The following is an 11690-nucleotide window of genomic DNA, read 5'->3' as shown; positions in this document are numbered from 1 at the left end:
ATTGAGCTCTGTATCCCTCCAGGAAGTCCCATTGAGCTCTGTATCCCTCCAGGAAGACCCATTGAGCTCTGTATCCCTCCAGGAAGTCCCATTGAGCTCTGTCTTCCTCCAGGAAGTCCCATTGAGCTCTGTATCCCTCCAGGAAGTCCCATTGAGCTCTGTATTCCTCTGTTATTGAGGTCTGTATCCCTCCAGGAAGTCCCATTGAGCTCTGTATTCCTCTGTTATTGAGGTCTGTATCCCTCCAGGAAGTCCCATTGAGCTCTGTATTCCTCCAGGAAGTCCCATTGAGCTCTGTATCCCTCTGTTATTGAGCTCTGTATCCCTCCTGGAAGTCCCATTGAGCTCTGTATTCCTCCAGGAAGTCCCATTGAGCTCTGTATTCCTCCAGGAAGTCCCATTGAGCTCTGTATCCCTCCAGGAAGTCCCATTGAGCTCTGTATCCCTCCAGGAAGTCCCATTGAGGTCTGTATCCCTCCAGGAAGTCCCATTGAGCTCTGTATCCCTCCAGGAAGTCCCATTGATCTCTGTATTCCTCCAGGAAGTCCCATTGAGCTCTGTATCCCTCTGTTATTGAGGTCTGTATCCCTCCAGGAAGTCCCATTGAGCTCTGTATCCCTCCAGGAAGTCCCATTGAGCTCTGTATCCCTCTGTTATTGAGCTCTGTATCCCTCCAGGAAGTCCCATTGAGCTCTGTATTCCTCCAGGAAGTCCCATTGAGGTCTGTGTCCCTCCAGGAAGTCCCATTGAGCTCTGTATTCCTCCAGGAAGTCCCATTGAGGTCTGTATTCCTCCAGGAAGTCCCATTGAGGTCTGTATCCCTCTGTTATTGAGGTCTGTATCCCTCCAGGAAGTCCCATTGAGCTCTGTATCCCTCCAGGAAGTCCCATTGAGCTCTGTATCCCTCCAGGAAGTCCCATTGAGCTCTGTATCCCTCCAGGAAGTCCCATTGAGCTCTGTATCCCTCCAGGAAGTCCCATTTGAGCTCTGTATTCCTCCAGGAAGTCCCATTGAGCTCTGTATCCCTCCAGGAAGTCCCATTGAGCTCTGTATTCCTCCAGGAAGTCCCATTGAGCTCTGTATCCCTCTGTTATTGAGGTCTGTATCCCTCCTGGAAGTCCCATTGAGCTCTGTATTCCTCCAGGAAGTCCCATTGAGCTCTGTATTCCTCCAGGAAGTCCCATTGAGCTCTGTATCCCTCCAGGAAGTCCCATTGAGCTCTGTATCCCTCCAGGAAGTCCCATTGAGGTCTGTATCCCTCCAGGAAGTCCCATTGAGCTCTGTATCCCTCCAGGAAGTCCCATTGAGCTCTGTATTCCTCCAGGAAGTCCCATTGAGCTCTGTATCCCTCTGTTATTGAGGTCTGTATCCCTCCAGGAAGTCCCATTGAGCTCTGTATCCCTCCAGGAAGTCCCATTGAGCTCTGTATCCCTCTGTTATTGAGCTCTGTATCCCTCCAGGAAGTCCCATTGAGCTCTGTATTCCTCCAGGAAGTCCCATTGAGGTCTGTATCCCTCCAGGAAGTCCCATTGAGCTCTGTATTCCTCCAGGAAGTCCCATTGAGGTCTGTATTCCTCCAGGAAGTCCCATTGAGGTCTGTATCCCTCTGTTATTGAGGTCTGTATCCCTCTGTTATTGAGGTCTGTATCCCTCCAGGAAGTCCCATTGAGCTCTGTATCCCTCCAGGAAGTCCCATTGAGCTCTGTATCCCTCCAGGAAGTCCCATTGAGCTCTGTATCCCTCCAGGAAGTCCCATTGAGCTCTGTATCCCTCCAGGAAGTCCCATTGAGCTCTGTATCCCTCCAGGAAGTCCCATTTGAGCTCTGTATTCCTCCAGGAAGTCCCATTGAGCTCTGTATCCCTCCAGGAAGTCCCATTGAGCTCTGTATTCCTCCAGGAAGTCCCATTGAGCTCTGTATCCCTCTGTTATTGAGGTCTGTATCCCTCCAGGAAGTCCCATTGAGCTCTGTATCCCTCCAGGAAGTCCCATTGAGCTCTGTATCCCTCCAGGAAGTCCCATTGAGCTCTGTATCCCTCCAGGAAGTCCCATTGAGCTCTGTATCCCTCCAGGAAGTCCCATTGAGCTCTGTATTCCTCCAGGAAGTCCCATTGAGCTCTGTATCCCTCTGTTATTGAGCTCTGTATCCCTCCAGGAAGTCCCATTGAGCTCTGTATTCCTCCAGGGAGTCCCATTGAGGTCTGTATCCCTCCAGGAAGTCCCATTGAGCTCTGTATCCCTCCAGGAAGTCCCATTGAGGTCTGTATTCCTCCAGGAAGTCCCATTGAGGTCTGTATCCCTCTGTTATTGAGGTCTGTATCCCTCTGTTATTGAGGTCTGTATCCCTCCAGGAAGTCCCATTGAGCTCTGTATCCCTCCAGGAAGTCCCATTGAGCTCTGTATCCCTCCAGGAAGTCCCATTGAGCTCTGTATCCCTCCAGGAAGTCCCATTGAGCTCTGTATCCCTCCAGGAAGTCCCATTGAGCTCTGTATCCCTCCAGGAAGTCCCATTTGAGCTCTGTATTCCTCCAGGAAGTCCCATTGAGCTCTGTATCCCTCTGTTATTGAGGTCTGTATTCCTCTGTTATTGAGGTCTGTATCCCTCCAGGAAGTCCCATTGAGCTCTGTATCCCTCTGTTATTGAGGTCTGTATTCCTCTGTTATTGAGGTCTGTATCCCTCTAACAAAGGGAGACCACGTCATTACTGAGGTGTGTGTGTTTTGTGGGAGCGCTGTCATACAGATCGATCCAGAGCATCCCAAACATGCTCTATGGGTGACATGTCTGGTGAGTACGGAGGAATTGGAACACGCTGTCATACAGATCGATTCAGAGCATCCCAAACATGCTCTACGGGTGACATGTCTGGTGAGTACGGAGGAATTGGAACACGCTGTCATACAGATCGATCCAGAGCATCCCAAACATGCTCTATGGGTGACATGTCTGGTGAGTACGGAGGAATTGGAACACGCTGTCATACAGATCGATCCAGAGCATCCCAAACATGCTCTACGGGTGACATGTCTGAGTATGCAGACTATGGAAGAACTGGGACCTTTTCAGCTTCCAGGAATTGTGTTCAGATCCTTGTGACATGGGGGCTGTTCATTATCATGCTGAAACATGAGGTGGTGGCGGTGGATGAACGGCCTCAGGATCTCGTCACGGTATCTCTGTTCATTCAAATTGGCATCGATAAAATGTTAAACAAAGGCTTCATAAAAAATAATTGAAAAATAATCAATAAAATACAATTGTTTGTTGTCGGTAGCTTATGCCTGCCCACACCATAACCCCACCTCCACCATGGAGAACTCTGTTCACAACGTTGACATCAGCAAACCGCTCGCCCACACGACACCATACTCGCTGTCTGCCAATCGCCCGGTGCAGTTGAAACCGGGAAGAGCACACTTCTCCAGCGTTGCCAGTGGTCATCGAAGGTGAACACTGAAATCGGTTACGACGCCGAGCTGTCGTCAGGTCTAGACCCTGGTGAGGACGACGAGCTGTCGTCAGGTCTAGACCCTGGTGAGGACGACGAGCTGTCGTCAGGTCTAGACCCTGGTGAGGACGACGAGCTGTCGTCAGGTCAAGACCCTGGTGAGGACGACGAGCTGTCGTCAGGTCTAGACCCTGGTGAGGACGACGAGCTGTCGTCAGGTCTAGACCCTGGTGAGGACGACGAGCTGTCGTCAGGTCAAGACCCTGGTGAGGACGACGAGCTGTCGTCAGGTCTAGACCCTGGTGAGGACGACGAGCTGTCGTCAGGTCAAGACCCTGGTGAGGACGACGAGCTGTCGTCAGGTCTAGACCCTGGTGAGGACGACGAGCTGTCGTCAGGTCAAGACCCTGGTGAGGACGACGAGCTGTCGTCAGGTCTAGACCCTGGTGAGGACGACGAGCTGTCGTCAGGTCAAGACCCTGGTGAGGACGACGAGCTGGCGTCAAGTCAAGACCCTGGTGAGGACGACGAGCTGTCGTCAGGTCTAGACCCTGGTGAGGACGACGAGCTGTCGTCAGGTCAAGACCCTGGTGAGGACGACGAGCTGGCGTCAGGTCAAGACCCTGGTGAGGACGACGAGCTGGCGTCAGGTCAAGACCCTGGTGAGGACGACGAGCTGTCGTCAGGTCTAGACCCTGGTGAGGACGACGAGCTGTCGTCAGGTCAAGACCCTGGTGAGGACGACGAGCTGTCGTCAGGTCAAGACCCTGGTGAGTACGACGAGCACGCAGATGAGCTTCCCTGAGACGGGTTCTGACAGTTTGTGTAGAAATTCTTCGGTTGTGCAGAACCCACAATTTCATCAGCTGTCTCAGACGATTGTGGAGGTCCTGGGCTGGTGTGGTCACATGGTCTGCGGTTGTGAGGCCAGATGTGGAGGTCCTGGTCACATGGTCTGCGGTTGTGAGGCCAGATGTGGAGGTCCTGGGCTGTCGTGGTCACATGGTCTGTGGTTGTGAGGCCAGATGAGAAGGTCCTGGGCTGGCGTGGTCACATGGTCTGTGGTTGTGAGGCCAGATGAGAAGGTCCTGAGCTGGTGTGGTCACATGGTCTGTGGTTGTGAGGCCAGATGTGGAGGTCCTGGGCTGGCGTGGTCACATGGTCTGTGGTTGTGAGGCCAGATGAGAAGGTCCTGGGCTGGCGTGGTCACATGGTCTGTGGTTGTGAGGCCAGATGAGAAGGTCCTGGGCTGGCGTGGTCTGTGGTTGTGAGGCCAGATGAGAAGGTCCTGGGCTGGCGTGGTTTCACATGGTCTGTGGTTGTGAGGCCAGATGAGAAGGTCCTGGGCTGGCGTGGTCACATGGTCTGTGGTTGTGAGGCCGACATCTCCACAACGACAGAGGCGACGAGATGGTAGAGCAATTCACATGACATTCTCTCTGGCAACAGCTCTGGTTGAACATTCCAGCAGTCAGCATGCCAGTTGCTCCCTCAACTTGAGATGTCTGTGGCATTGTGTTGAGACACCTTGTCCCCCAGCACAAGGTGCACCTGTGTAATGAGCATGCTGTTTAATCAGCTTCTTGATATTCCACATTTGTCAAGTGGATGGATGATCAAAGCAGAAATCCAACAGGGATGGAAACACATTTTTACACAAAACATGAGAAATCAGCTTAATCAGAAAATGTATGCAAATAAAGGATCAGTTTGTTTTTATATACATTTTGGAAAAAATTCTCAACCTGTTTTCGTCTTTCATTATGGGGTATTGTGATGTCATTATTGGGGTATTCTGATGTCATTATGACCTCTGGGGGGGGGTAGTGGGGAGTACAGGGTTAATAACCTCTGGGGGGGGTTGTCTGGTGTACAGGGTTAATAACCTCTGGGGGGGGGTAGTGGGGTGTACAGGGGTAATAACCTCTGGGGGGTGGTCTGGTGTACAGGGTTAATAACCTCTGGGGGGGTAGTGGGTGTACAGGGGTAATAACCTCTGGGGGGTGGTCTGGTGTACAGGGTTAATAACCTCTGGGGGGTAGTGGGGTGTACAGGGGTAATAACCTCTGGGGGGGTGGTCTGGTGTACAGGGTTAATAACCTCTGGGGGGGGTAGTGGGTGTACAGGGGTAATAACCTCTGGGGGGGGGGTGGTCTGGTGTACAGGGTTAATAACCTCTGGGGGGGTAGTGGGTTGTACAGGGGTAATAACCTCTGGGGGGGGGGTGGTCTGGTGTACAGGGTTAATAACCTCTGGGGGGTAGTGGGTGTACAGGGGTAATAACCTCTGGGGGGGTGGTCTGGTGTACAGGGTTAATAACCTCTGGGGGGGTAGTGGGTTGTACAGGGGTAATAACCTCTGGGGGGGGGTGGTCTGGTGTACAGGGTTAATAACCTCTGGGGGGTAGTGGGTGTACAGGGTAATAACCTCTGGGGGGGTAGTGGGGTGTACAGGGGTAATAACCTCTGGGGGGGGGGTAGTGGGGTGTACAGGGGTAATAACCTCTGGGGGGGTAGTGGGGTGTACAGGGGTAATAACCTCTGGGGGGTAGTGGGGTGTACAGGGGTAATAACCTTTGGGGGGTAGTGGGGTGTACAGTGTTAATAACCTCTGGGGGGTAGTGGGGTGTACAGGGTTAATAACCTCTGGGGGGTAGTGGGTTGTACAGGGTTAATAACCTCTGGGGGGGGGTAGTGGGGTGTACAGGGTTAATAACCTCGGGGGGGGGGGTAGTGGGGTGTACAGGGTTAATAACCTCTGGGGGGTAGTGGGGTGTACAGGGGTAATAACCTCTGGGTGGGGTAGTGGGGGTACAGGGTTAATAACCTCTGGGGGGTAGTGGGGTGTACAGTGTTAATAACCTCTGGGGGGTAGTGGGTTGTACAGGGTTAATAACCTCTGGGGGGTAGTGGGGGGTACAGGGTTAATAACCTTTGGGGGGGTAGTGGGGTGTACAGGGTTAATAACCTCTGGGGGGGAGTAGTGGGGTGTACAGGGTTAATAACCTCTGGGGGGGGGTAGTGGGGTGTACAGGGTTAATAACCTCTGGGGGGTAGTGGGTTGTACAGGGTTAATAACCTCTGGGGGGTAGTGGGGTGTACAGGGTTAATAACCTCTGGGGGGGGGGTGTACAGGGTTAACCTCTGGGGGGGTAGTGGGGTGTACAGGGTTAATAACCTCTGGGGGGGTAGTGGGGTGTACAGGGTTAATAACCTCTGGGGGGGTAGTGGGGTGTACAGGGTTAATAACCTCTGGGAGGGTAGTGGGGTGTACAGGGTTAATAACCTCTGGGGGGGGGTAGTGGGATGTACAGGGTTAATAACCTCTGGGGGGTAGTGGGATGTACAGGGTTAATAACCTCTGGGGGTAGTGGGGTGTACAGGGTTAATAACCTCTGGGGGGGGTAGTGGGGTGTACAGGGTTAATAACCTCTGGGGGGGGGTAGTGGGATGTACAGGGTTAATAACCTCTGGGGGGGGTAGTGGGATGTACAGGGTTAATAACCTCTGGGGGTAGTGGGGTGTACAGGGTTAATAACCTCTGGGGGGTAGTGGGATGTACAGGGTTAATAACCTCTGGGGGGTAGTGGGGTGTACAGGGTTAATAACCTGGGGGGGGTAGTGGGGTGTACAGGGTTAATAACCTCTGGGGGGGGTAGTGGGGTGTACAGGGTTAATAACCTCTGGGGGGGTAGTGGGGTGTACAGGGTTAATAACCTCTGGGGGGGGGGGTAGTGGGGTGTACAGGGTTAATAACCTCTGGGGGGGTAGTGGGGTGTACAGGGTTAATAACCTCTGGGGGGGTAGTGGGGTGTACAGGGTTAATTACCTCTGGGGGTAGTGGGGTGTACAGGGTTAATTACCTCTGGGGGTAGTGGGTGTTCAGGGTTAATAACCTGGGGGGTAGTGGGGTGTACAGGGTTAATAACCTCTGGGGGGGGGGGTAGTGGGGTGTACAGGGTTAATAACCTCTGGGGGGGGTAGTGGGGTGTACAGGGTTAATAACCTCTGGGGGGGGTAGTGGGGTGTACAGGGTTAATAACCTCTGGGGGGTAGTGGGGTGTACAGGGTTAATAACCTCTGGGGGGGTAGTGGGGTGTACAGGGTTAATAACCTCTGGGGGTAGTGGGGTGTACAGGGTTAATAACCTCTGGGGGGTAGTGGGGTGTACAGGGTTAATAACCTCTGGGGGGTAGTGGGGTGTACAGGGTTAATAACCTCTGGGGGGGGTAGTGGGGTGTACAGGGTTAATAACCTCTGGGGGGGTAGTGGGGTGTACAGGGTTAATAACCTATGGGGGGTAGTGGGGTGTACAGGGTTAATAACCTCTGGGGGGGTAGTGGGGTGTACAGGGTTAATAACCTCTGGGGGGTAGTGGGGTGTACAGGGTTAATAACCTCTGGGGGGGGGTAATGGGGTTTAAAGGGTTAATAACCTATGGGGGGGGGTAGTGGGGTGTACAGGGTTAATAACCTCTGGGGGGGGGGGTAGTGGTGGGATGTACAGGGTTAATAACCTCTGGGGGGGTAGTGGGGTGTACACGGTTAATAACCTCTGGGGGGTAGTGGGGTGTACAGGGTTAATAACCTCTGGGGGGTAGTGGGGTGTACAGGGTTAATAACCTCTGGGGGGGTAGTGGGGTGTACAGGGTTAATAACCTCTGGGGGGGGGTAGTGGGGTGTACAGGGTTAATTACCTCTGGGGGGTAGTGGGTGTTCAGGGTTAATAACCTGGGGGGTAGTGGGATGTACAGGGTTAATAACCTCTGGGGGGGTAGTGGGGTGTACAGGGTTAATTACCTCTGGGGGGGTAGTGGGGTGTACAGGGTTAATAACCTGGGGGGGTAGTGGGTGTACAGGGTTAATAACCTCTGGGGGGGGTAGTGGGGTGTACAGGGTTAATAACCTCTGGGGGGGGTAGTGGGGTGTACAGGGTTAATAACCTCTGGGGGGGTACTGGGGTGTACAGGGTTAATAACCTCTGGGGGGGGGGGTACAGGGTTAATAACCTCTGGGGGGTAGTGGGGTGTACAGGGTTAATAACCTCTGGGGGGGGTAGTGGAGTGTACAGGGTTAATAACCTCTGGGGGGGGGGGGGTAGTGGGGTGTACAGGGTTAATAACCTCTGGGGGGGGTACTGGGGTGTACAGGGTTAATATCCTCTGGGGGGGGTAGTGGGGTGTACAGGGTTAATAACCTCTGGTGGGGGGGGGTACAGGGTTAATAACCTCTGGGGGGGTAGTGGGGTGTACAGGGTTAATAACCTCTGGGGGGGGTAGTGGGGTGTACAGGGTTAATAACCTCTGGGGGGTAGTGGGGTGTACAGGGTTAATAACCTCTGGGGGGGGGGGATAGTGGGGTGTACAGGGTTAATAACGTTCACACGACAGGCAGATCTGATTTCATTCACATGTTTAATTCATTAATGCTCTGGGTGAAAACTAAGAAACCGAAGAACAGACAGAAAAGCCCAACAACAACAACAACATTGTTTAAAAGACAGAAGGCTTAAAGGCAATGTTCCCCGTTAGCAGAGATCACATTAGCTTTAAAACGCCACACCAGAAGGTGGTTCCCGGATCCCGGGCCGTAGTGAAAGACATCCTGCATCACGTCCTCTTCACCACGCAACGGCCCAGTCGTGTGCTACGTCGCGGGTACAGTGTCCTTCGAGATGAGCCCGTAGCTTCTGGACAGAGTCGATATGAAGTAAGTAGGGTTAAGTCACAAATAGCACCTTGTGCACTACTCTTGACCGGAGCGGTTCTGGTAGGGCACTAAATAGGGCAGGGGGGGTCAAACTGATTCCAAGCAGGGCCCTCGTGACCCCTGGGTTTTCCCCTTTCAATTAAAGACCTAGACAACCAGGTGAGAGGGGAGTTGCTAGACAACCAGGTGAGGGGGGAGTTGCTAGACAACCAGGTGAGGGGGGAGTTGCTAGACAACCAGGTGAGGGGGGAGTTCCTTGACAACCAGGTGAGGGGGGAGTTCCTAGACAACCAAGTGAGGGGGGAGTTCCTAGACAACCAGGTGAGGGGGGAGTTCCTTACTAATTAGTGACCTTTTTAATTCAATTCAATCAGGAACGAAAACCCGCTGACACTCGACCCCTCCAGTGAAATGAGTTTGACACTATTGTATGATGTCATCGGGGTCGTGTCGGTCCAGCTCCAGTCTGCTGGTCCCTCCCTCATGGATTTTTTTTATTTAACTAGGCAAGTCAGTTAAGAACAAATTCTTATTTTCAATGACGACCTTGAAACAGTGGGTTAACTGCCTGTTCAGGGGCAGAACGACAGATTTGTACCTTGTCAGCTCGGGGATTTGAACTTACAACCTTCCGGTTACTAGTCCAATGCTCTAACCACTAGGCTACCTTGCCGCCCCTAGTAGTGCACTATATAGGGAATAGGGCTCTAGTCACTAGTAAGCTGAAGGTGAAACTCCCTCCCTCCCAGGGCTGAAGGTGAAACTCCCTCCCAAGCTGATGTTTACATCTCTAATGTTTATAAATCCACGAGGGGAAGTGCACACATCATGGAGGAGAGAATCAGTCCCAAAGGGAACCCTATTCCCTATATATAGTGCACTACTTTATACCACAGCCCTATGGCACCCTATTCCCTATATAGTGCACTACTTTATACCACAGCCCTATGGCACCCTATTCCCTATATAGTGCACTACTTTATACCACAGCCCTATGGCACCCTATTCCCTATATAGTGCACTACTTTATACCACAGCCCTATGGCACCCTATTCCCTATATAGTGCACTACTTTATACCACAGCCCTATGGCACCCTATTCCCTATATAGTGCACTACTTTATACCACAGCCCTATGGCACCCTATTCCCTATATAGTGCACTACTTTATACCACAGCCCTATGGGCCCTATTCCCTAAACTTTAGACCTGACCATTATATGTCCGTGGTCAAAAATAGTGCCCTAAAATAGGGAATAGGGTGTCATTGGGCTCTGGTCTAAAATAGGGAATAGGTGTCATTGGGCTCTGGTCTAAAATAGGGAATAGGGTGTCATTGGGCTCTGGTCTAAAATAGGGAATAGGGTGTCATTGGGCTCTGGTCTAAAATAGGGAATAGGGTGTCATTGGGCTCTGGTCTAAAATAGGGAATAGGGTGTCATTGGGCTCTGGTCTAAAATAGGGAATGGGAATAGGGTCATTGGGCTCTGGTCTAAAATAGGGAATAGGGTGTCATAGGGCTCTGGTCTAAAATAGGGAATAGGGTGTCATTGGGCTCTGGTCTAAAATAGGGAATAGGGTGTCATTGGGCTCTGGTCTAAAATAGGGAATAGGGTGTCATAGGGCTCTGGTCTAAAATAGGGAATAGGGTGTCATTGGGCTCTGGTCTAAAATAGGGAATAGGGTGTCATTGGGCTCTGGTCTAAAATAGGGAATAGGGTGTCATTGGGCTCTGGTCTAAAATAGGGAATAGGGTGTCATTGGGCTCTGGTCTAAAATAGGGAATAGGGTGTCATTGGGCTCTGGTCTAAAATAGGGTGCCATTGTAGATGCAGTGTTTGAATGTGTACTCTCCCAAACGGGCCTCCAGGCTCATTATACAACAGAACTTGATGGGTTGGTCGTTGTATCAGACAAGGCAGAAGAAAGGTGTGTCAAAGTTTAAAAAACAAACATTCTGTACAAACATATACACAGTTTGGTTTTTTAAAAGCAGTGTGTGTGTGTGTGGGGGGGGGGCTGAATAGTTAAAAAATAGTGCAATGGTAAGCTTCTTCTGGTTAAACTTTTCCTTCTGCTACATAATGCCAAGCGGCAGTCTGAAGGCACCGAGTTGATTACACGCAGTCACCGCGGAGACGGAGGGAGGAGCCTTCCCGCCAATACAGTTATAACACAGTCACCGTGGAGACGGAGGGAGGAGCCTTCCCGCCAATACAGTTACAACACAGTCACCGTGGAGACGGAGGGAGGAGCCTTCCCGCCAATACAGTTACAACACAGTCACCGCGGAGACGGAGGGAGGAGCCTTCCCGCCAATACAGTTACAACACAGTCACCGTGGAGACGGAGCCTTCCCGCCAATACAGTTACAACACAGTCACCGTGGAGACGGGACGGAGGACAGTCAGGTTCCTGCAGAGATGGGGGAGAGTAGAATGTTTTGTGATGAAACAATGATCTATAACCGTACAACAATATGGATCCAGATTAAACATACTTCTATACCTCGGCATACGATCGGCTACTTGACTGT

At 51.9% G+C, this 11690-nt stretch overlaps 1 protein-coding gene across 1 annotated transcript in view; it reads right to left on the bottom strand.

Annotated features, from left to right (window-relative positions):
* Nucleotides 1–10636: 10636 nt before the first annotated feature.
* The window catches only part of LOC135507230 (serine/arginine repetitive matrix protein 2-like), a 51636-nt gene continuing 50582 nt past the window's right edge, over nucleotides 10637–11690 (bottom strand). Inside the window, exon 8 of the mRNA XM_064926822.1 lies at nucleotides 10637–11569. Within this exon, the coding sequence (XP_064782894.1) occupies nucleotides 11562–11569 (8 nt within the window). The 3' untranslated portion in view covers nucleotides 10637–11561. The remainder of the gene's footprint in view (nucleotides 11570–11690) is intronic.

Source organism: Oncorhynchus masou, chromosome 20 (assembly GCF_036934945.1).
Source record: "Oncorhynchus masou masou isolate Uvic2021 chromosome 20, UVic_Omas_1.1, whole genome shotgun sequence".
NCBI classification, from domain to species: domain Eukaryota; kingdom Metazoa; phylum Chordata; class Actinopteri; order Salmoniformes; family Salmonidae; genus Oncorhynchus; species Oncorhynchus masou.
The sequence above is the reverse complement of the archived record's forward strand: the minus strand, read 5'-3'. Positions and strand labels throughout refer to the sequence as shown.